The 25,056-nt window shown below is 35.2% G+C and overlaps 1 protein-coding gene and 1 pseudogene across 1 annotated transcript in view; both read right to left on the reverse strand.

Annotated features, from left to right (window-relative positions):
* LOC130222532 (NACHT, LRR and PYD domains-containing protein 12-like) overlaps positions 1-10,925 on the reverse strand; it is a 20,540-nt gene extending 9,615 nt beyond the window's left edge. The window contains exons 1-4 of the mRNA XM_056455090.1: positions 10,840-10,925; positions 929-1,102; positions 336-461; positions 1-196 (exon numbers count right to left, since the gene is read on the reverse strand). The exon at positions 1-196 is cut by the window's left edge and continues 1,652 nt beyond it. Coding sequence (XP_056311065.1) covers positions 1-196; positions 336-461; positions 929-1,077 — 471 coding nt within the window. The 5' untranslated portion in view covers positions 1,078-1,102; positions 10,840-10,925. The remainder of the gene's footprint in view (positions 197-335; positions 462-928; positions 1,103-10,839) is intronic.
* A 2,446-nt stretch (positions 10,926-13,371) lies between these two features.
* Positions 13,372-23,438, reverse strand: LOC130222135 (NLR family CARD domain-containing protein 3-like; annotated as a pseudogene).
* Positions 23,439-25,056: the final 1,618 nt, after the last annotated feature.

Here is a 25,056-nt window from a genome sequence, read left to right on the forward strand (position 1 = left end):
GGTTTGGTTTTCTTGGAGTTTGATTCCCTCAAATAATCTCTCATATCTGTTCTTCATGCTGGTTTTGTGCTGGTTTTTGAATCTCAGCAGGTCTCTAGTCTTCAGTGTGTGTGCTTCAGTGTTGTCCTGTGTAATCTGACTCTGATTCTTGTATGTTGAGTTTGGCACTGGTGTGATCAGCTCATGTATGCGTTTCCTCATGAAAGCAAAAAAAAAAGCTACATTTTTACACCTTTTTTGATTTTTTTTGTATATTAAGTGTTATTTAATTGAGACTTTAAAACAATTATTAATATTAGTTGTCCTACATTATGTAAGGTATTAAATATACTAACTGAGGGTCAGAGGTCACTGGTACATTACTGAATTCAGGAAAGTGTTGTTTCATGGACCAGTCACTCTTCAGAGAAACACCACTGGGTTCTGAAGACTCTGATCTCAGTCTCGTCCTCCTGATTACACTGAGAAAATAATTAAAACAGCTTTTTTTGACACATCTGGTCACAATTGGTTTCACAAATATTTGTCAAACAAACAACCTTTTACACGTCATCATTGATCTTTGAAGTATAAGTTAAGCCAGTTAATTTCAGACTCAATTTGTATAAACAGTGACATCACATCCATTCAGACTACATGACTGTTGTCATGCGTCTGTATCGCTGTTTTGTTCACACTACGCGACACTATGTAAATGATCCACAAGTAGAAGGGTCACAAGCAACATGATCTGACAACAACTTTTTCACTCAACAGATCTGTCCCACCCCCAAACCACATTAATGTGTGACAAACATGCAAAAAAATAATAAACAAGGGGGCGCTTTTACAGTTTTTTACACCCCTGTATAGTGTGCTTTTTAATTCTCTGTGAAAAGTGACTTTAGTTCAAACTCCTCTGTCAATACTGGAATGACCAGTGTCTTACCTGAGGTCAGAGGTCACCAATTCATCATTGAGGGCAGGGGGATCTTTGTCCATGGACCGATCACTCTTCACAGACACACAGCTTGATCCAGGAGATGCAGAACTCATTTCACAGGCAGAGTCCTCATATTTTCTCTTCTTTTGACTCATTTTAGTGTTCCTCTTCTGTCATTTACTGAAAGAATATCCAGACACTGATTTTAGACATTATATTTGGAAACACTAGAGATCTCTTGGCACAATGGTACAACTAAATGAGAATGACAGCTAACAGTTTAATAATTACCAACCCCATATTGATAAGGACATATTAAAAAGTCAATATAATAACAAAAATAATTATACTGTACTGTTCATCTTCTTTTAAGTTTTTTAAGCTCAACAAAACATTGTAAAATAAGGTGTACATCCAAAGAATCTTCTTCTGGTCATGGCAATTAATGGCCATCAATAATTGTATTTAAATTGAAGTAAACAAACAGGGTCACAAATGCAAAACACTCTGAAATAATGTGAAATATATGGGCAAAGATGAATACTGAAGATATCATAGAAGACTTTTAAAATTATTATTACTTATAAAAATAACAGTGCTAAAACTAAAAAACACGAATCTTACAGCAGCATATATAGAAAATACATTTCTTTATCGACAATATTAAAGTGTGTGAAAGGCTACGCGAAATTGTAAATGTAACCCACACAGCCTACCTTTCTATATCACAAAACATGTACTTCATGATGTTTTCAATATAAAACAAAGAGAGCGGGATGAAAACATATTATATAAACATGTCGAGCGCCATTTTGAGCTTCCACCAAGGAATTATGGAAGGCCATTAGGGCCAAAACGTATGCAACAAACGCGTTTACACGTTATTACGTGTTAAGACGGTTTTTTTTAAACTAGTGTCATTTTTAAAGCACTATCATTTAATAATTTCTCCAACCTGCTCATTTTAAAATGCATGTCATTTCACGTAAATCCCAATAAATGTTTTGCAGTCAATGAACTGTAGTAGATATTTTGAATTATGAAAGGCCAAACATCTTCTGCAATGTTATGTTTGATGGCCGGGGACATTTTAATTCTTGTCATTCAGCTGCTGAGATTTCTTTGAAAAACATGTCCAGAGAAGTCAGTATGAGCTTTATTTGACAAGTGTGGGCAATCACACTAGAAATGTTTTGTGTGTTTTTTCAGGAGCACAGGATACATACAAATCAACACAAGAACACAGAATGACATAAGTGGATATAAAATCAACAATAAAACATTTTGGTTACAAAAATCATAAACAGTAAGGGTTGTGTATATGTATGACCATAAAAATAAACAGGTAACAACTGATCTAATAATAAAGATCTATAGAGTTAAAGATGTGTAGAGATCTGAAGGTTGGACGGGTGCACAGCAATAATCCTCTCCGCTGTCCTGACAGTCCGCTGCAGTCTTATGTCTGATTTGGTGGCTGATCCGAACCAGACAGTAATTGAAGTTTTGTTAGATGAAGTGGCGGCAGATTGTGCATTCTCATACTACATGTAACAGGTCAATAATTACTAAACACATAAATAATTTAATGCAGAGTAACCTATCTTGGTGAGGTTTATGTCTGCAAATAATGCACATATTGTACAACAAACATTTTATAAAATTACTTTCTTTATAATTTTGTGTTATACATTTATGGTTGTAATATATATTTATTGTTTGCAGAACTTTGCACTATGTACTTTTGTCTCTCTACTGGAAGCTCCAATCACCAAGACAAAATATTCTTGTGTGAAAACAATTGAGGTAAGAAAAACCCAAATTATGATTAACTGGATCAAAATTACAAGATAAAAAGCAGCAATTATGATTTAATAACTCAAAATTATGACTGAATAAATCTGTAAAAATTACATTACAACAATAGGTGGCCACAAAGCACCATCTAAATGTGTAACTTAATTCTCCAAGGATGATTTTATAAAAAGTTTTTTTTATTATTATTATTATAGTTATTGAATCTTTAACTGAGATTTGTGTGAAAGATTTATTTTACATAAAACATGTTATTAAAAAATTTATTATATTTGAACATGTACATATTTGTAATAGTTATATATAGGCTAAAGGGCAATTTTTTCGATATTCATTTTCTTTTCGGCTTAGTCCCTTTAGTTATTTGGGTTCACCACAGGGGAATGAACTGCCAACTCATCCAGAACGTTTTACACAACGGATGCCCTTTCAGCTGTAGCCCAGAACTGGGAAACATTCACACACACACTACAGATAATTTAGCTTACCCAATTTACCTATACAGAATGTCTTTGCACCCGGAGGAAACCCACGCAAGCAGGAGGAGCAGGGATGGGCAAAAATACATTGAAATTCTTTTATTTTCTTTTTGGCTTAGTCCCCATCACTGGGAAACACCCATACTATGGACAATTTAGCCAACCTAATTCACCTGTACTGCACGTCTTTGGACTTGTGGGGGAAACCAGAGCAGCCAGAGGAAACCCACACGAACGAGGGGAGAACATGCAAACTCCACACAGAAACACCAACTGACCCAGCCAAGGCTCGAACCAGCAACCTTCTTGCTGTGAGGCGACAGCATACTGCGCCACCGCATCACATGGAAATGCATTTTATAATACTAACTACATCCATTTTACGTGTATCGAAATAAACTACAAAATACAGCAGCCACAAATATATCTAAATAAAACACTTTTACAAGAGAGCATTGCATAGTCGGTCAATCCCTTCATCATTAAACTGACTAAGTTAAGTAAACAATGTTTGACAGCAACAGCGTTTGAGCAAGTTTAATTCAGCTTGTCAACTTATTCACCTCTACATGAGGAGGTCTTCATAAACTAGTTTCTTTCTAGTATAAATTTCATACAGAAAGTACGGTCTTGAAGAGGTTCGCTGTAAATCACAAAAAAATAGATAGATAAAGAGTTAGACTATATTGCTTCATTGTGTTTTCATCCATCGAGTGGCCAGTAAAATGGACAATCTCTTAACAGTCTTAAAATTTTAAAAGTTATATGAAGAGGTTACTTACATTTTTTTTGTTTACATGTTATTAAAAAAATCTTTTCAAATTAAATCTTCTATACTCAAATGTAAAAACATTTTCTAAAAACTACTAAAATATCCATTTTATTCAAGTGTACGGTTTATATATATATATATATATATATATTTTTTTTTTTTTAATCAAGGAGCTCGTTTGAAAAAAATATGTAACAAGCTAAAATTTGGTACAAATATTGAATTAGAATTAAAGAAATGTGGAGAACACACTTTAATCCTCAGCCCCAGAGTAAAGAGTCAGCACAGGGTTAAGAAGAGATAAAAATAAATATATATATATATATATATATATATATATATATATATATATATATATATATATATATATATATATATATATATAAAATAGAATTTATTTTATAGAAATAAGATCTTTATTAGAAATATAGGAACTTTAATAGAAACTAGTTGTCAAGCTGAGGGAGTATAGCCTAACCACAAAGAGAAAGCAGCTAAATTTAGAGGACTAGCTTACCTAATGAAAAAAAAAAAAAAAAAAAAAAAAAAAAAAAAGATGGGAGAAAAAAATAAATAAAAAATTAAAATCAATAAAAAACACAAACTTCCCTGAGCTGAACAGGTGAAAAGATATACAAAATTAAAGGCACTCACCCTTTAGTCACACTTGGAAGTAAATCTCAAATTAAGTACACAAAATAGTAAATAGTAATGGACATGCATTTACATTTACATTTACATTTAGTCATTTAGCAGACGCTTTTATCCAAAGCGACTTACAAATGAGGACAAGGAAGCAATTTACACAAATATAAGAGCAGCAGTGAACAAGCGCTATAGACAAGTTTCAGGTGTGTAAAGTCTAAGAAACAAAGCATTAGTAGAGAATTTTTTTTTTTTTTTTTTTTTTTTTTGAGAGGAATAGAGAGAGAGAAGGAGGGCACAGTTAGTGGTATAGCCAGAGAGGCAGTTGCAGATTAGGAAGTAAAGTGGAGACTAAACAGTTGAGTTTTTAGTGGTTTCTTGAAGACAGCAAGTGACTCGGCTGTTCTGATGTAGTTAGGGAGTTCATTCCACCAACTGGGCAGATTGAATGCGAGAGTTCGGGAAAGTGATTTCTTCCCTCTTTGGGATGGAACAACGAGGCGACGTTCATTCACAGAACGCAAGTTTCTGGAGGGCACATATATCTGCAGAAGTGAGAGCAGATAAGAAGGAGCAGAGCTAGAGGTCACTTTGTAAGCAAACATCAGAGCTTTGAATTTGATGCGGGCAGCAACTGGCAGCCGCAATAATACTGCAGGCGCAATAATACTAAATTGGCTTTAATGCTTAATCCAACTACCACAACCACTAGTGACCACTATCACAAATACCAACTAGGAAGTGTTCCTCAACTTACTATAGCTTCTGTTGTAAAGGCCAGGCATATCTGGCGTTCTGATTTGATGCTGGTTTGATTGACAGCTGGGTCTGGCCCGCCCAGAAGACTCATTAGATATCATTTCCGTTCCTGTAGCCGGACATTGCAGTTCAATACATTCTGGCTAACGGCTCGATGCAGTGGCTTATTGTGTGTGCGTCACGAGAAGTAAGTGTTCATGTCTTCTGTCTGTGTGCTTCTAACACTTAGTATATGGGTTTAGTGTTATAACGCAAACTTTGAATGACGATCGGACCGCATGATTGCAATTACGTCATGAACGCGGGTGGTGCGCGCTTCCGAGCAAACACCATTATTAACGATGCACGTGTTATCCCCGCCAGTTTATATACCATTGAAGTGTGTTGATTATATAAATTAGTGAAGTGTTAAGCAATGTAAATGCCATGTTTACTCAGTATTTGGGCATTGGATGTGTCTCACGTGTATGTGTTTACTGCATATTTAGACCTGATGCTCTGTTAATCTTTACTTGTATGCCATAATTGATGTTTTATATATTATGTCATATTATATTGTTCTGTATATTATACCAATTGCAGTTTAATCATTGTGGTATATTTCTCTCTTGTTTCTAGAAAATACCACACACACACGCGTGTGCCTTTATGACTGCAAATAAATGCTGTATAAAATCAGCTAACTACAAAGCCTGACTTTTGCGTTCTTACCGACGCCCCCTGGTGATCACATCATAAATAGTAAAGCCAGTGCCTTTTAACAAACTCACCAACAGCTTCAGAAGGCAGTGTTTATAGCCAAACCACTCTGACTCAGGCAGGTTGATAACGATTAGCAGCTGGAAGCTAATTAACCTGAGAGCTGGGGAGAGCACAAGGATGAAATTTTTGGAAAAGGTCAAAGGTGGAAAAGCAGGGTGGAGCACAACACAATATTCAAGGCTTACACATAAAATTATGTATTGGCTGTAACAAATACAAAACATAAAACATGACAACCATAAAAATGGACATCCTGTTGTATAGACTGGAGTAGTATTAAATATTTGTGCATTATATATATACTGTTTTATGCCAGTTTGACATCTTTAGACAGAATTGTTATATATATATATATATATATATATATATATATATATATATATATATATATATATATATATATATATATATATGTATATATATATATATATATATATATGTGCGTGCGTGCGTGCGTGCGTGTGTGTGTGTGTGTGTGTGATTAATTGGTATATTTGTATGTCCTGATATTAATTTGAAATTATGTTTTATACTATATAATAGAAATTAACATTTTAAATCTCATTTTCAGTTAAAGATTCAATTTACTATAAAAATTTCATGTTTCATTAGATTAATTATTTACCTCCACCTTGGACCTCCAATTTAGATTTTTATCCAATAATTTAGACTTTTCTAAATCATAAACTCTAGTTCTAAAGCATGATTTTGCCGTACCTGGCAGAAACTGGCTTCGATAAATAACTGAACCAGACATTAAACAGCAGCGATACTTGCTGCTTTCGGTTTGTATTTCTTAACGCACTTCCGCGTGCGTTACTCTCCCGTCATGATCTTGGTTGATGAGGTAAGGTCACCGTAAGCGCATCGTAGCGCTTCGGTCACTGCATCATGAATAATTCAAGTAAAACGTAGCTGTGGTGTCACGATGACTGTGTCTTCCTCGTAATCCTCCTAAATATTAATGTGGTTTAATTAAGTATGGCTGTGGCTCTGATGGCTGTGGCTCTTCTTCATTTGGTGATTTACCCTGGATAACGTGGCTCTTGATCATCTCAAACAAACACGTTCTGTCTTGGTCACAGATGCGCCAGAGAGTTGCACACCAACAGTTTATCCTCTTTTTAATTCTGATATGTCACTCATTATGTTGTGTGCATTGCGACATTTTAAGAAAAACTCTGTTACTAAACCTTCACAGTCTGCTCTTACTGCTGGAATCCGCAATCAATGAAGATTGGTCACCAAGGAGATATGAGTCCTGTCGCGCGCGCACTCGGTCTCTCTCCTTTCGCTTAGTCCATAAACAATCCTTTTATAAAATACACAATTTATTTTATATATAAACATTTTATATCTCATTTTATATATAAACTATACCTATACATTTTAACAAAATTTTAAGCAATGGAACATTATACGTAAAAAAGAAATTTTATACAGTAGGGTAGTAGGTAAAAAGCATTTTTATTTATTTTTTTTTCCAAGCAGCATTTTTCATTCTGCAGGCTGTTCGCTCTGGCAGATGGTCAAATATTTGTAACCTAGCCTATAATAAATAAAAAGCAGAGTTATTCTGCAATTAGGTGCTCTATCAGGCACAATCTTAAGAGTATCTTGTAGTGTGCTGTGCTGCAGTTGTCATATCTTCTAGTGTGTGCACGTTTAAAATTTGAGATAATGAAATTGCAGAAGATTCGCCTCGTGTGCGCTGCAACCAGATTTTATTATCGGTTAGGATTTTAAAACTCCTGCAGCAAGTGAGGAGAAAATGAAAGCACATCAGAATGAGGAAAAATCAGATGTGCATGACAATCTTTAAAATAATGAGAAATTAAAAATGTAGCAGACATATGACAAGTGTTTGAGACACAACAATTACAGTGGAGCATTAATCAAACCCTTATTTTCCACACAACAAAAGAAATCATCCATTCATAGGCAGGAGCAAAAACATACACTTGTATTTTTTTGGGAAAATTATCTTTTGAAACATTTGATTTGATATAATTTGTATCTTAATTGTAATGTGTGTGTGTTTTTTTTTTCTCTCCGTTATCTACACAATAAACAAGAGGGAATACCATCTGAAGTGCACAAGTCCGCTATATGCTTCAGCGCCAAAACACCATTTGTTAAATTTTATGTGCAATATTTACTGTTTTAGAGAAGCCTGATTTATACTGTTTTGATTATTAATGACATTATCATTCATTGCGCAAGTCTCTTTGAATGAGCCAGGCTATTTGCAGCACTGACCTTGTTCCCAGATTACTTTGGAAGAACGAACTTGGTTGGATGATAGAACTCAGAAACTCATTGTGAGAACGGAGATGCTCTGTGCATGCCTGGCCGCAATGCGTGATTTATTTTTTTAATTTGAGAGTCTACATGCTGAATTGTGCCAGTCTGTCAAGATAAAATTGCTAACAACAACTTAATATTTTAAAGAAAGTATTAATGTTTGCATAATAATTGATCGACATTGGCTGAGGTGCCCCTCTTGCTCAATCGAGAGTATATATATATATATATATATATATATATATATATATATATATATATATATATATATATATATATATATATATATACATACACTATAAGACTTATTATGACTATATATATATATATATATATATATATAATAATGAATTATTTTTGTTGTATAGGACACTGTGACAGATAATGCTGTGAAAATTTTCCTTTGCTTGTTAAAGATAATGTGGGAAATTTTAAATTAACATTTTGCATTGACTTCAACTGCATGTGTTACCCACTACAATGCAAAGTTACTTGTCAAGTAAATTACCGTGGAACATTATTTTAAGTTTAGGTTATTTCATTAGCTTGTTTAAGAAAACTGCATGCTTGAAAAAATGACATTTTCAGTTACAGATTTAATAACTCTCTAAAAAAGATTAATCATCTTTAGAGAATTAAGTTACACATTTAGATGGTTGTTTGTGGCCACCTATTGTCATAATGTCATTTCTACAGATTTATTCAGTCATAATTTTGAGTTATTAAATCATTATTTCGACTTTTTATTTTGTAATTTTGATTTAGTATATCATAATTTAGTTTTCTTAAAAGGCAGAAAGGAGCTTAGTTATTACATAGTTTTATGGAAACATGTCAATTATTTATTGTCAGTTGTTTTCACACAAGAATTTTTTGTCTTGGTGATTGCAGCTTCCAGTAGAGAGACAAAAGTACATAGTGCAAAGTTCTGCAAACAATAAATATATATTACAACCATAAATGTATAACACAAAATTATAAAGAAAAAGTAATTTTATAAAATGTTTGTTGTACAATATGTGCATTATTTGCAGACATAAACCTCACCAAGATAGGTTACTCTGCATTAAATCATTTATGTGTTTAGTAATTATTGACCTGTTAAGCTACGGTCAGACTGGGCTTTGTGTGTGCGAAATTCTGTCGTGCGGCGCTGCGAAAAGGGGCGGGATTAAACAAGATGATTAGACATTAAAAAAGCCAGCGATTTGCTCCATGTTTTAAATTTCTGCCCAGAGAGGTCCTGTTTTGATCCTCGATTGGTCTCACACAGTCAAATGATGCGATTTCGCAGGTCAGAGTTCACCAAGCTTGAACTTTGCACCGCAGCAACATGCGAATCTTGACGCATGATCCTGCGTTTCCGGTCTGACGCATTCGCATGCATATGAATGGAAGTCTATGGGAAGAAAAGTCAAGTGTGACCGCAGCTTTACATGTAGTATGAGAATGTACAATCTGCCGCCACTTCATCTAACAAAACTTCAATTACTGTCTGGTTCGGATCAGCCACCAAATCAGACTTAAGACTGCAGCGGACTGTCAGGACAGCGGAGAGGATTATTGCTGTGCACCCGTCCAACCTTCAGATCTCTACACATCTTTAACTCTATAGATCTTTATTATTAGATCAGTTGTTACCTGTTTATTTTTATGGTCATACATATACACAACCCTTACTGTTTATGATTTTTGTAACCAAAATGTTTTATTGTTGATTTTATATCCACTTATGTCATTCTGTGTTCTTGTGTTGATTTGTATGTATCCTGTGCTCCTGAAAAAACACACAAAACATTTCTAGTGTGATGGCCCACACTTGTCAAATAAAGCTCATACTGACTTCTCTGGACATGTTTTTCAAAGAAATCTCAGCAGCTGAATGACAAGAATTAAAATGTCCCCGGCCATCAAACATAACATTGCAGAAGATGTTTGGCCTTTCATAATTCAAAATATCTACTACAGTTCATTGACTGCAAAACATTTATTGTGATTTACGTGAAATGACATGCATTTTAAAATGAGCAGGTTGGAGAAATTATTAAATGATAGTGCTTTAAAAATGACACTAGTTTAAAAAAAACGTCTTAACACGTAATTTACGCGTTAACACGTAATTTAAGCGTTAACACGTAAATCACGTGTTAACACGTACCTACGTGTTAACGCGTAATTGCGTGTTAACGCGTAAATAACGTGTTAACACGTAATAACGTGTAAACCCGTTTGTTGCATACGTTTTGGCCCTAACGGCCTTCCATAAGGAATAACTACGCAGCTATATGATGATCATTTTAAACCCAACGAAAAGAAAAAATAAAGCATCAGCACATTTTTATCAGACATGGTTACAAAAAGAATAGACTATTTGAACTTACCTCAAAATGTGTGTCCGTTCATATTCAGAGGGTAATAATACGTGTGAAGACACGAAATGTCGTCTTTCTACCCTTTCTCTTTCACTTCTTTCACCTGCAGAACCACAAACGTTTCAGGCACACACAATCTAGCACACACGATTTAGGCAAACCATATATGGTAACTAACTCCTTAGGAGCATTATCGCCACCTATTGAATTTCACAAATATGGTTTCCCATTTCAGTCATTATTATTATTATTATACCGTAACGATCATTTGAACATCTCTGCAGTTTCTCAACTCAAATTATGTAAATAAAAATAGTTGATTAAAGACACTTATGTCTTTATTCACGTGTCCACATACACAAAGAAAACATAATAGACCGTCTAATTGTAGGATTAAGTGTAATAAACTAATTCTGGATCTTAATATTATCATACTTGGTTAAAATCGCTTTGTTGTAAAATATAAAAAGCAAACAATAATGTGTCACATTAAAATGAATTACTATAGTTATTCATTTAAACAATATATAATATAGTTATAAACTGATTATCCTAACTGATTATCTGATTATAAACTAATATCTTTTACTAAACTGTCACAGATGTTATATATGAATATATATATATATATATATATATATATATATATATATATATATATATATATATATATATATATATATATATATATATACTTATTTTTTTATTAAATATTAATAGTTAATTTGTTTCTATTGCAAAATTTTGTTTTAAAAACAATATATTGCTTAATAAATTACTACAGTATTTAATGTGGGAAATCATTCATTAAAAAGTTATTTGAAAATTAAGCAAATACACACTATTAAATCGCTTGAGTAAAATATTAATATAGTGTTATACATTTATTACATGTAAAAGATTTTTATTACATATAAAGATGTATTATTGCCTATATTAACTTGCTATTATTTCCTTCATTATAAATGAATCCATTATATAAATTAAACCTGTACAATTTAGACCTTTTAGCAAGGCGAGCAAACGAGTATCTGCGATATTTACTCTGTCAGATAATAATGACTGATCATCCGTGATGACTGATAGAAATCTGTTCAGTCTATTTGAATGGCGATCGGAAACATTGTTCCCCCCATTCGCCCGTCTCGATCTCAATATTTGTGAAATAAAGTAAAGTAAACACTATTGTTTATTGTGTACAATATTTATAAATCATATATATCAAAAAAATATCGATGACGATGTCCAAGAAGACATTAATAAGATTTACATCCGTCATAACCATATATGGTGTGCCTAGATTGTGTGTGCCAGATTGTGTGTGCCGAACGTGTGTGGTTCTGCGGGCCTGCAGCTGGATATTATTGGAGAGAGCTGTTCATTTTTAAACGGGCTGAAATAAAACCAATCTGCTCCCTCTAGTGGTGCAGAGCATCATCACAGGTTAAGCAGCAAAGCTCAAATCTACATTGTTTATTTACAACATACGAAAATCGGCATTGCGATTGGTATATAGACACAAATACAAAAGGACAATGATTTCAATGATCTTTTTTTGACTATTCACTCAGTGTACACTTCTCTTCGTGATCTATAAGATAGCTGTTGTATGCAAATTTGTTTTAACATGCTAATAAGGGGTATTTTCTATTCAAAACTATTTTTTTATTTAAACTAACACATGAATAAACACTCACAGAGCTGTTCTAAAGCACATCTTCTCTCATCAGATGTGTTGTATTTCTGGAGCTCCAGCTCATTTGAAGATATTACAGTTTTTAATCAAGTACAGAATTCTTATTAGCAATAATTAGTGAACGCATATGTAGACTTCAATTATTATTTTTTTTTTTGTTGAAATATTGTTTCTAGTTCAATATATAGAAGGCCAAAAGCAAAACAGCAGCTCATTTTATGTGACATAGTTACTATAACACAAAATGTTAGAAATGTAAAAGACTATCTTCCTTGTGTGTTACTACAGTATATTTGTTCTAGTCTTGTTTTCTTTTACTCCACCCACATCAAGACAAGTTTTACTTCCTCTTGTGCAGAGCAAGACTATTTGTGTGTGTGTGTGTGTGTGTGTGCGCGTGCGTGCGTGTGTGTGTGTGTGTGCGTGTGTGCATGCGTGTGCATGTTTTTGTGACATATCAGGACACAAATCTGTATAATGACATAGGTATTAAAAAGGAAATGAAATATAAGGACATTGACGACGTCCTCATTTCTCAAAAGGCCTATAAATCCCCCAAGATGAGTTTAATCAGAGAGTAAAGCTGCACACTGTCTCCTGTGATGGTTGGGTTTAGGGGTAGGGTGGGGTGAGGGCAATACAATATACGGTTTGGACAGTATAAAATGAATGGAAACCTATGTAATGTACCCACTTTTCACAAAACAAACATGTGTGTGTGTGTGTGCGTGCGTGCGTGCGTGCATGTGTGTGTGTGTGAGAGAGATTGAAAGACTCAGCATTGCTTTATCTGTGTTTAGTGTCCCTGAATCTGAACTGATGTAACATGACCACAGTAAACATGATTCACCATGTCCAGAGATTTATTACAGAAACAGTTACCTAGTGCTAACAATTAGCATGCTACATTACTTTCACTTGATCTGATGCTTACTTTATTGCTGTAATTAACGTCAGATAGATTTAATCATTAATCTGCAATTATTAATCTGGCATTATGTTACAAAATGCTTTTACAAACAAAACAGCAACAAACAAAAACAGATTAAAAACACCTGAACGTACTAATGGAACAATACATGAAACACAACAAGCAAAAATCAAAACAAAACACAAACATGATTTACCCAAAAGCCATAGATCAAATAAATCACTGACAAAAGTAAAAAAATAAATAATAATGAACACAATGACTGTACAGCATAATATCAGGATTGCAGAAAACGTGTGTCTGATATTATGAGCAGGGAAAACAAACACTGACCAAAAAGTAACAGTTCCATATAGTTTACAGCAGGCATGTCCATGCTCGGTCCTGGAGGGCCGGTGTCCTGCAAAGTTTAGTTCCAACCCCAATCAGACACACCTGGGCTAGCTAATCAAGCACTTACTAGGCTTTCTAGAAACATTCGTGCAGGTGTGTTGAGGCAAGTTGGAGCTAAAATCTGCAGGACACCGGCCCTCCAGGACCGAGTTTGGACACCCCTGGTCTACAGTATATGGATGAATGTTAGTCTGTGGATCCTTTAAAACATTGAGGACATCTAAAAGAGCTTTCTACAAGAACACAAGTCTCTATCCACACAATAAAGACACCCAACACCAGTGACCTGCAGTCAGACCCTTCAAGATGACAAAATCAGGAGTAGGCTTGTGCCGGTATTCGGTAATGAATATGCACGATATTGTTATCGCGGGCACTTCAAAATACCGTGAACAATATTAGATCCGAATTTATATTCTTAGAACGCGCCTTACCTTATTTTCAATCAACCGCTTGAAGAAACACTGCGTATATGCTGCGCAGAACTGATGCGCACTCTGATGTAAACAATCCCCGCATGTAGAAGCACTGTGTGCACAGCGCGCACCGCCGCTGCCACCGCACTATAATCCTCACACGAAGAAGAAGCATGGCGGAAGGAGGAACGCTGCCGACAATTTATCCCCCTTCAAAAAAAAAAGTCAGAGGTTTGGAAATATTTTGGGTTCCAAAAAAATGCAGAGGGATTGCTGATCGAAGACGGTTTCCCTTTGCACATTCACTTTGATATAATTGCTCAAGTTTACTTTCATATTGTGTATTGTTTTATTTATATTTATTTGTATTTAAATGTTTGAAGTACTTTTAGTTAATTAAAAAGTTATTAAAGTTACTAAGTTGACGAAACTGAAGTTTTTTGTGTTTTTTTACCTGTTTCTCTAGTAAAATTACAATATCGTGATAATACCGTATACCATGATAAAAGCTCAATCAATTAATCGCAGCATGAAAATGTGATACCGGCACATGCCTAATCAGGAGGCAAAAAAATCTGAAATGTAAAAGTTATGAAATGCAAAATTTGTATATTTATGCACAGGGCTTGACATTAACACCCGCCAAATGCAGGTAGATTTCAGCTGTGGCGTGTTAGACAGTCACTCCCACTAGCCATTTTTGCTGGTTGAAAATCATTTTTAAATTGTGGTTATCTTAAAAGCAGAGTTCGACTATAAGGATGGCCCAATATGCGTGCAAATGTGATCTTAGAATCGAGAAGCAGCATGACTAACAAAAATAATTGTGTTCGCGCAGACAAAAGAAAGCAGGTGAATACCGAATGAGAGGATGATCACTCGCGCTAACAGCTGATGTGATGCGCGAGACTGTTTAAAACGTGTGCGCGCTCCCATTTCCTTGCGTGAAGCAACCGTGCCTGGAAGGCAACTGTGATCGGTTTTTCAAATAGACTAGACAAAAAGTTATGCTAATGCACCCACAGTTTTGCTGCTTTCAAGAGCTCCAGATTTGTCTTTTTATAAGCAGCATCGGTTGCTTTCGCTTTGAACAGATTATTAATTGGCCTTAATTATGTGCATGTGATCATCCTTTCATTATCACACACAGTATGTTTCATCTGCTTTCTTTTGCTTAGTTATTTTTGTTAATGTGGTTTAATTATCTTTTTTAATTATCTATTTTTTACAATAACATTGCTTTAATATGAGATTAGCTCTCCATTTATGTGTAGTTAACCGGTGATGTGAGAGATCTTTAGCCAGGGCAGATTACTGTGCATATTTTAGACACATGACAATAATTATTTTATAAAAGTCAATAGTTTATACTTTTTTAGTAAAAAGTATAGTATACAGCTATATTTAGCTTGTTGTGACACATTTAAAGCTTGTGGCTGAGAAATAATTATTGTTTGGTGTGGTCAGAGATAAATATTGGTAAATCCTACATTTTGAGTGCTGAAAAGTAATGTGAAATAAAATCTAATTGTAATACAACACTATGAAACCATGACCCATTTGCTCATACACAGACACACAAAATTGAAATGAATGAGGAGGCATGTGGACATAACACAAAACCTTAAGTATTTTAGCGCATCAAAGTCATATATGCATATAAAATATATTTTCCCAACACAAAATTGTTGATAGTGAAAATAGAGAGTGGCTAGTAATATTGGAAAGCTACTAGCCACAGTGGCTGGGGATCAAAAAAGTAAATGTCAAGCCCTGATTATGCATAAACATGCATGAGTGTGTACACAACATACCAATTGATGAGCTCCAGAGGAAGAGAGGTAATTGAGACGCACCCAGTTAATCCATCTGGGATGAGTTTCCACTTCTTCATATTATCAAAATGTCTGATAATCTGACCAATGGCAAGATGAACTGAAGTTATATTTTAACTAGTAACAAACTTGCTAATTTACCAAAAATAAAAACAAGCTAATGTATTTCTCACAATTGGACCTCTACATCATAAATAATGGTCTGTCCCTCAGTCTGGATTTATATACAAAGAGTTCATATTATATTCACATATCTGACCTGACATGTAACAATGCAACTACATCTTGCTTCTACAGCCACACTTGCAGCTGTGAGATATAAACTTCCATTAAGTAGTTAGTATTACTTATACAGTTTAAACTAAATAGTTACAGTTCATTATATTCAGCCACAAATACTTTTTATGTTCTGTCTTTACATTGATGTGTGTGTGGTTCCTCACAGGAGGATGTTAAATCTGACACAGAGACACAGAGGAATCAGGATAAACCAAAAATCCAGCATAGAGGTCTTCAGTGAATGTGGTGTTGAATGTGTGTAAGTGTGTGAGAGTGTGTGTGTCAGAGACCCTGTAGAAAGACAGAGAGCCGGACGGCACGTCCACATACACTCCTACTCTATTAGACTGGAGTGGAGCAGGAATGTTTGTGCTCTTATTATTGTGCCAGACAGAGTAATTTGACTCACCACAGTAAATATTCCAGGATTTATCATTGAGTCCAAACCTGCAGTCACTCCCACCTTTTCTCTTAATGCTCTTATAAGCCACTGCTACATGAACCAATTTACACCATTTCACCTCCCAGTAACAGCGTCCAGTCAGAGTCTCTTTACACAGAACCTGCTCACAGAACTCAAACCTGTCTGGATGATTAGGATACGACTGATCGTGTTCAACTCGTGCTAATTTCCTGTTCTCCTCAGACAGCTGGAGTTGAGTGTGTGCTGTGTTTGGATCCAGTGTGAGAAAACAGGCATCTGAAGACAAAGAGAGAGATGAGAATCAGACTAATACTGACATCTTTAAACATACACTAAGGTCTGTTCTGGTTGTGTGTGTGTGTGTGTGTGTGTGTGTGTGTGTGTGTGTGTTGATATTGTATATTTTTATTTTACTATAACAAAAACGTAGACGTTGAAAAAGTACAGTAATACCAGAAATTTTTGAACTTGGGATATTTTTTCCCTATTAATTTTAGGAAACCTCATAAAAAGTTCACAAAATAGGCATAAAGTCATCCAGAATTAAATTCATTCATTCATTTTCCTTTGTCCCTTATTTTAGGGGCCGCCAAAGCGGAATGAACTGCCAACTATTCCAGCAAATGTTTTATGCAGCGATCACTCATTCATACACCACAGCCAATTTAGTTCATCAATTCCCCTATAGCTCATGTGTTTGGACTGTGGGGGAAACCGGAGCACCCAGAGGAAACTCACACCAACATGGGGAGAACATGCAAACTCCACAAAGAAATGCATGTCTGTACAATAGAAGCATCAAATATGTGCACGTGTGGCGTGTGTGTTTAAAATACTCACATTTTCTCAGTCCTGGTGTAATCCTGAAATGTCCTCCATGATCCAAACTGAAAACAGAAAAGACAGAAAGAAAAGACACACAATGATCAGTAGACTGAGCAAATAGTGTTTTAGTAAAGTCTAAATCAGATCCAGTAGCACCAGATTTGAAGAGATTCTACATCTGAAAGACAGACTACAAGGTGTCAGGAGACTTAAATCTAAGTATACTAAATCTTAATAAGCCGACTTTCACTGCACAACAATACCTTACAAAAGGACAACATAAAATTTGGCAGTAATTATTAAAGTTAGCAATATTTTAAAGCTACTTAAAGCTAAAAGACCTAACTGTGCTCTGTGCTTGTTTAGTGTTATCTGGTTTCACTTTACTGTATAAATTCAGTCAGAAGCAAGTCTCTATAATATCATTTGACAAAAACCACAAAAACAAATGCACACATTTAAGTGTTTACTGCCCCACTTACTTGAGTTTCTGCAGTGTGTAGTGTGGATCCTCCAGTGTGTGTTGGAGCAGCTGGACTCCTGATTGTCCTGGGTGATTGTAGCTCAGATCCAGCTCTCTCAGGTGTGAGGGATTTGATCTCAGAGCTGAAGACACAAAACCACAGCCTTCCTCTGTCACCATACAGCCAGACAACCTGCAGACACAGATATATATGGCTCTACATTAATCCTATGTTTTCACTCACCTTATTATCTCATGATATTACATACCAACAAATCTTACAAACCTCAGTATCTCCAGCTGACAGTTTGGACTCTTCAGTCCATCAGAGAGCAGCTTCACTCCTGAATCCTGCAGGTCATTGTTACTCAGGTCCAGCTCTCTCAGGACACAGTTTGAGGATTGAAGAACTGACGACACAATTTCACAATCCTGAGCAGAGAGATTACAGCCAGCAAGCCTGAAAGAGAGGAAAATATATGAGAATTCAGTTTAACTTAAAACATACTCTGCATGTATTAATGCAACACCAAAAATAGAAACTACATTCAGAAACATCTCTCCACCAGATTAAACACTCACAGAGCTCTTGTGCAGTTGCTGACGGCTGGTATCAGTCTTCTTCTGCCCTCATCTGATGTGTTGTATTTCTGGAGCTCCACCTCATCCAGCACCTCCTCTGACATCTGAAGCAAGTAGGCGATTGTTGAGCAGTGAGCAGGAGAGAGTTTCTTCTCTGACTGTTTGTCTGATTTCACAAACTCCTGAATCTCTCTGGACAGAGTCTGATCTTTCACTTCCAGCAGACAGAGGAACAGATTGATGGATCTTTCAGTGGAGAGTCCATGTCCATCTCTGATCTTCTCTTTAATGTACTGTGTGCTTCTCCTGATGCTCTCTGAGCTCTTCTCTGTGTGTGTCAGTAGATCCTGTAAGAGTCTCTGATTGGACTCCAGTGAGACGCCCAGCAGAAACCGCAGGAACAAATCCAGACGCCCATTCTCACTCTCAGTGGCTTTATCTACTGCACCTTTAAGAAGGTTTTCAACTGAGACAAAATTCCTCAGTCCACTCATAGTGGTGTTCACATGGTAGTAAAACGCATAGAAAGCAGCCAGAAACTCCTGAATGCTCAGATGGACGAAGCTGTAGACTTTCCTCTGATGAATCACAGATTCCTCTTTTAAGATCTCGGTGCAAATCCCAGAATACACTGAGGCATATGTTATGTCTATGCTGCTCTCAATCAGGTCCTCCTCATAGAACATCACATTGCCCTTCATCAGCTGTTTGAAAGCCACTTCAGCAAGTTTGACAATCACTTCTCTGTTGGACTGCAGGAGTTTCTCTGGATCTCTCTCTTCATACTTCTGATTCCTCATGTTGATCTGAATCAGCAGGAAGTGGATGTACATTTCAGTCAGAGTTTGAGGGATTTCTGCACTCAGATCTTCTTCCAGGAGCTTCTGAAGCACAGTGGATGAGATCCAGCAGAAGACGGGTATGTGGCACATGATGTGGAGGCTTCTTGCTCTTTTGATGTGTGAGATGATTCTGCTGGCTTGATGCTGCTCACTGATTCTCTTCCTGAAATATTCCTCCTTCTGAGGCTCAGTGAATCCCTGAATTTCTGTCAGACGCTTGATGTATTTGGAGGGGATCTGATTGGCTGCTGCTGGTCTGGAGGTGATCCAGATGAGAGCAGAGGGAAGCAGCTCTCCTTTCATCAGCTTTGACATCAACACAGCCACTGATGAAGTCTCAGTCACATCACAAACTTTCTGAGCGTCTGAAAACATCAGTGTGATTCTGCTTTCATCCAGACCATCAAAGATGAACACAACTTTACACTCCTCATAAATCTTGGGCTCCAGATCTTCAAGTTCAGGATGAAAGTCCAGCAGAAGTCTGTGAAGACTGTACTGATGATCTCTGATCAAGTTCAGCTCTCGAAATGGAAGCACAAACATGAAATCTACATCCTGATTGGCTTTTCCCTCGGCCCAGTCCAGAATGAACTTCTGCACAGAGACGGTTTTTCCGATTCCAGCGATGCCTTTAGTAAGAACAGTCTTGATTTGCTCTTTCTCCTCTTTAAAGATGTCATTGCAGTAGATTGGAGTGTGTTGTGAGTGTTTTGTTCTGGCTGTTTTCTCCATCTGTAAAACCTCATGTTCTTCATTCACTCCTTCACTCTCTCCCTCTATGATGTACAGCTGAGTGTAGATCCGCTTCAGGAGGGTTTCAGTCTCTTGTAATCGTTCATACTTGTTCTTGATGTTGGTTTTGTGTTTGTCTTTGATTTGTTTAATATAATCAAGGGCCACTGGTTCATTACTGAAATTTTCGAGCGGGTTTATGATTCTGTCCCTCTTTACAGGCACACCACTGTGCTCTGAAGACTCTGACCTTAGTCTCTTTCTACGGCTGATATAAATAAAGAAGAAAAATGAGAAAGCATTTCACGCAAACTTACTTAAAAGTTTGAGTGCACTACAGAATTACATTTATTACAAAAGAAAATCATTCAGTTATACAAGAAGTATACAGACTAGAATTGAAATTCATTCATTCATTTTCCTTTGGCTTAGTCTCTGATTTATCAGGGGTCGCCACAGCTGAATGAACCGCCAACTATTCCAGCATGTTTTACACAGCGGATGCCCTTCCAGCAACCCAGTACTGGGAAACCCATACACACTCACTCACACACACTCATACACTACAGCCAATTTAGTTGATCAATTCCCCTATAGCGCATGTGGGGGAAACCGGAGCACCCAGAGAAAACACATGCCTACAGAGGGAGAACATGCAAAATTGAAATTAATTTAAGGAAATAGTTAAGAGAGCGCAGATAAGTTTTCTGAAGAGTGCAGAGAAAAGTAGAGAGATTTATTATTATTATTAATAATAATAATAATAATAATAATAGAGAGACTTAAGCTGCATTACTGTAATTTAGTCATGTCTTTAGTCTCTCTGTGAAAAGTGACTTTACTTCAAACTCCTATCAATGCTGAAATGACCAGTGTCTTACCTGAGGTCAGAGTTCACTGGTGCATCATTGAGGTTAGGAGGATCATTCATGGAGTGTTCACTCTTAACAGACACACAGCTTGATCCAGGAGATGCAGAACACATCATAGAGCCCTCATCTTCCGTCTTATTTTGAAGACTCATTTCTCACCTTCTTTTATTTACTAAAATATTGAGAAACTGATTTTAAACAATATGCAGAAACACATAAGTTCTCTTGGTACAATGATCCATATTAATGTGGATGATATTACATCATTTGGTGACACTATTTAAGAATTAACAACCCAATTTTACAAATAAATGTCAATATAACTTTTGAAAACACAACAATAAAAATATATGCATTTACATTTTACTCATGATTATATTTGTATTTAGAAGTAGGACAATCTTGTGCTGAAATGGTTGTGTTTTTTATTCCTGTGTTTTTCCAGTCAATTATACTTTGAAGTTTTTAATATATAACAAAAGTAATATTGCAATGATGATTCTTGTTGGTTTAAGTTTATACAATTATACATGCCTAGACACAAACTCATTCATTCATTAATTCATTCATTCATTCATTCATTCATTCATTCATTCATTCATTCATTCATTCATTCATTTATTCATTCATTTTATTAAAGCTATATATCCTGTGTTTTTATTTATCTTTATTTAAGTCATTGTAAAAGAAGCTTCACTTTTATTTAAATAGAAACAAGCAAACAGGGTCACACCAAAAATAAATGCATAATAACCAATGGTGAAAACATAGAAAGAGATTTTGTGTTTATTATTATTTTTATTATTACTCATAAAAAAAGGAATACTAAATAAATAAAAACCCAAACAACAATTCATTAAATATATAGAGCAATATTATATAAAGATTTGCATTTCTATGTTTTGGTTTATACAGACAGGTTTTTTTTTTTACATTTACGGTATTAAAGCTAGTGATACAGTGTGTAAAAGGCTACTGAAAATTCTAATCTAGACAGTAAATATCTGTAGGCCTATTCTATACTTCTTTTTACAATACATGTATTCTTTTAACACTGATAGAGACTGATTAAAGACACTGGTTAAAGACTGATATTGCAATGTGCCAAATTTAACCCTACAGTATTAATGTCAAGCCTCATAACAAGCTTATACTTTCACAACAATCAACATTCATTCATTCATTTTCTTTCAGCTTAATCCCTTTATTAATCTGGAGTCACCACAGAATGAACCACCAACTTATCAAGCATATGTTTTACGCAGCGGATGCCCTTCCAGCTGCAACCCATCACTGGGAGACATCCATACACACTCATTCACACACATACACTATAGCCAATTTAGCCCCTATAGCGCATGTGTTTGGACCCAGCCGGGACTCAAACAAGTGACCTTCTTGCTGTGAGGGGATCGGGCAGCCATAATCAACATGAACAGATTCATTAATATCGCTATAATGTGTTTGTGCACATGTACAATATACTGACACTATCTCAAGTATAATTACTCGTATAACCGTACTAAAAAAATCCATCTTAAACCAGGCTAGGCTGGTTGGCTGGTTTTAGCTTGTTGACCAGCCTGGTTTTAGAGGGGTTTTGGCCATTTCTAGGCTGGTTTCCAGCCATTTCCAGCCTGGTTCTAGCTGGTCAGGCTGGGAGATGACCAGCTAAAACCAGCTTGACCAGCTAAGCCAGGCTGGGAGCCCAGACAAAACCAGCAATGTCCAGCTTAAACCAGGCTGGTCAAGCTGGATTTAGATGGTTTTAGCTGGTCATTTTCCAGCCTGACCAGCTAGAACCAGACTGGAAATGACTGGAAACCAGCCTAGAAATGGCCAAAACCCCTCTAAAACCAGGCTGGTCAACTAGCTAAAACCAGCCAACCAGCCTAGGCTGGTTTAAGCTGGATTTTTCAGCAGGGAATTCATAAAATATACGTTCAAACCCACGTGACGTAGTGTACAATTTTACACATTTATTTATTTATTTACCTTGACATGCCTTGTAATTTTTTTCATTTAAAATTCTTAATGATTGTTTTTAATATAATACAAAGAGAGTGGGACTATATATTACATAAACACAAACGTAAACACTTCCGCCATTTTAATAGGTTTTCTCAAAGGAACAAGTATCTATGATTCGCGGTTCAAATCCTATTTAAAGACAATAAATAAAAGAGAAGCACATTTACATGACGTGCATAAGCTGATGCTTGAACTTACCACTAAATGTTTGCTCCTTCAACCACGGAAAGCCGTCTCTATTTTCCTTTTAACTTTCAGTTCTACCTGTGTAAGGTGTGTCGTATTTATTTTTAGACCGGAAATAACAAAGACGCTCCCTCTAGTGGCGCAGAGCATCATCACAGATTTAACAGCACTGCAGTGCACCAACTTATTCACAACAAACTTCATGGGAAACAATCTTGTTTTAAAATGCTAATGAGGGACGTTATTTATTAGTCTCTGTGTTTTTGTATATAGCAATATATCTGTATCTGTATTATTTTATAGTCATTCATTTAAATTCACTTATGCTATGATTTTGGGATTGCATTTAATCATTTATAATACTAATCGGGTGAACAGTTATTTTTTATAAAATGTTCATTTTTTAGACTGTATTATAATCTTACATTAGAGATCAAGGGAGATTAAGCTTCATGTGCAAGAGAATGACTTTAAACTAAGGTTTTAATGTCAAAGATTTAGCAGAGATGCATTAATCAGGGTTAAATGTGTAGAAAAGTTTTCACAAATCACAGAGAGAAAGAGAGATAATGACCAGCTGCAAACAAGCCCTGTATTTCCTCAAAGATCTTTATTTGTATCTCAACATTTAGATGCAAAAGACACTTCATGACACTGAATGCAGTTCACACATGCAAAGTTTGATTGGAGTTTGACTGTAACCCAATCTTACACTGTGCAGAGACATTTTCACTGTTCATTCTTCAAAGTTATGTTCGATTTGCAACATAATGAAGTCACATTTTCTTAATGAAGCACATTTTGTATTATTTGACCAAATGTTTTGACAAAAGCAATAATAAAATGCAGAAAATAACTATAAACAGTAAACAATAGTAAACAACATATCCATAAACAGTAAACAATAGAATCACACACATAAATATGTATTTTGTGATTTTGCATGGTACACTTCATGGCACATTTTTGCATTTTCACCTCGACAGAGTATTGTTTAGACAAAAGAGTAAAACTAGTATAAACTAGGACCTAATGCAATGCATCACCTCCACTGACAGAATTGAATACCAGAATAGTATATTGATGGACTGATCTGCTCCAGTTTTTCTCTGCCTTTTTACTCCCCAACCAAACCGTTTTTGGTCACAAAAATACATATATATATATACACATATATGCATATATATATACACATATATATACATATATACAGTATACATACATACACACATACATACATATATATATATACACACACATATATATATATATATATATATATATATATATATATATATATATATATATATATATATATATATATATATATATATATATATATATTTATATATTTACACATATATACATACATATATATATATATATATATATCAAGAACACCCCATTTTGAAAATGAATATTTTTCTCCATTTCTCAGTCAATATAGGTGATGTATTTTGTTGCATATAAACAAAACAGATTTCCTAAACAGATAAATTTATTAAAATAATATTTTAGTCACCAAACAAATTTAGAAATTGAAATATATTTTAATTATTTTTGCTTCTCTTGATTTCTCCTCTTTTGAAATTTGTATTTAATATTTTCGGTAACATAAATTTGGCTGTACTAGTTTTTGGAGCGTTTTGGTTATTTTGTTAGATTAGCTTTAGATTTGTCTTCACTACTGACTAATCTAATGTATATGCACAAATA

This window comes from Danio aesculapii, chromosome 1 (assembly GCF_903798145.1).
Source record: "Danio aesculapii chromosome 1, fDanAes4.1, whole genome shotgun sequence".
In the NCBI taxonomy this organism is placed as follows: Eukaryota; Metazoa; Chordata; class Actinopteri; order Cypriniformes; family Danionidae; genus Danio; species Danio aesculapii.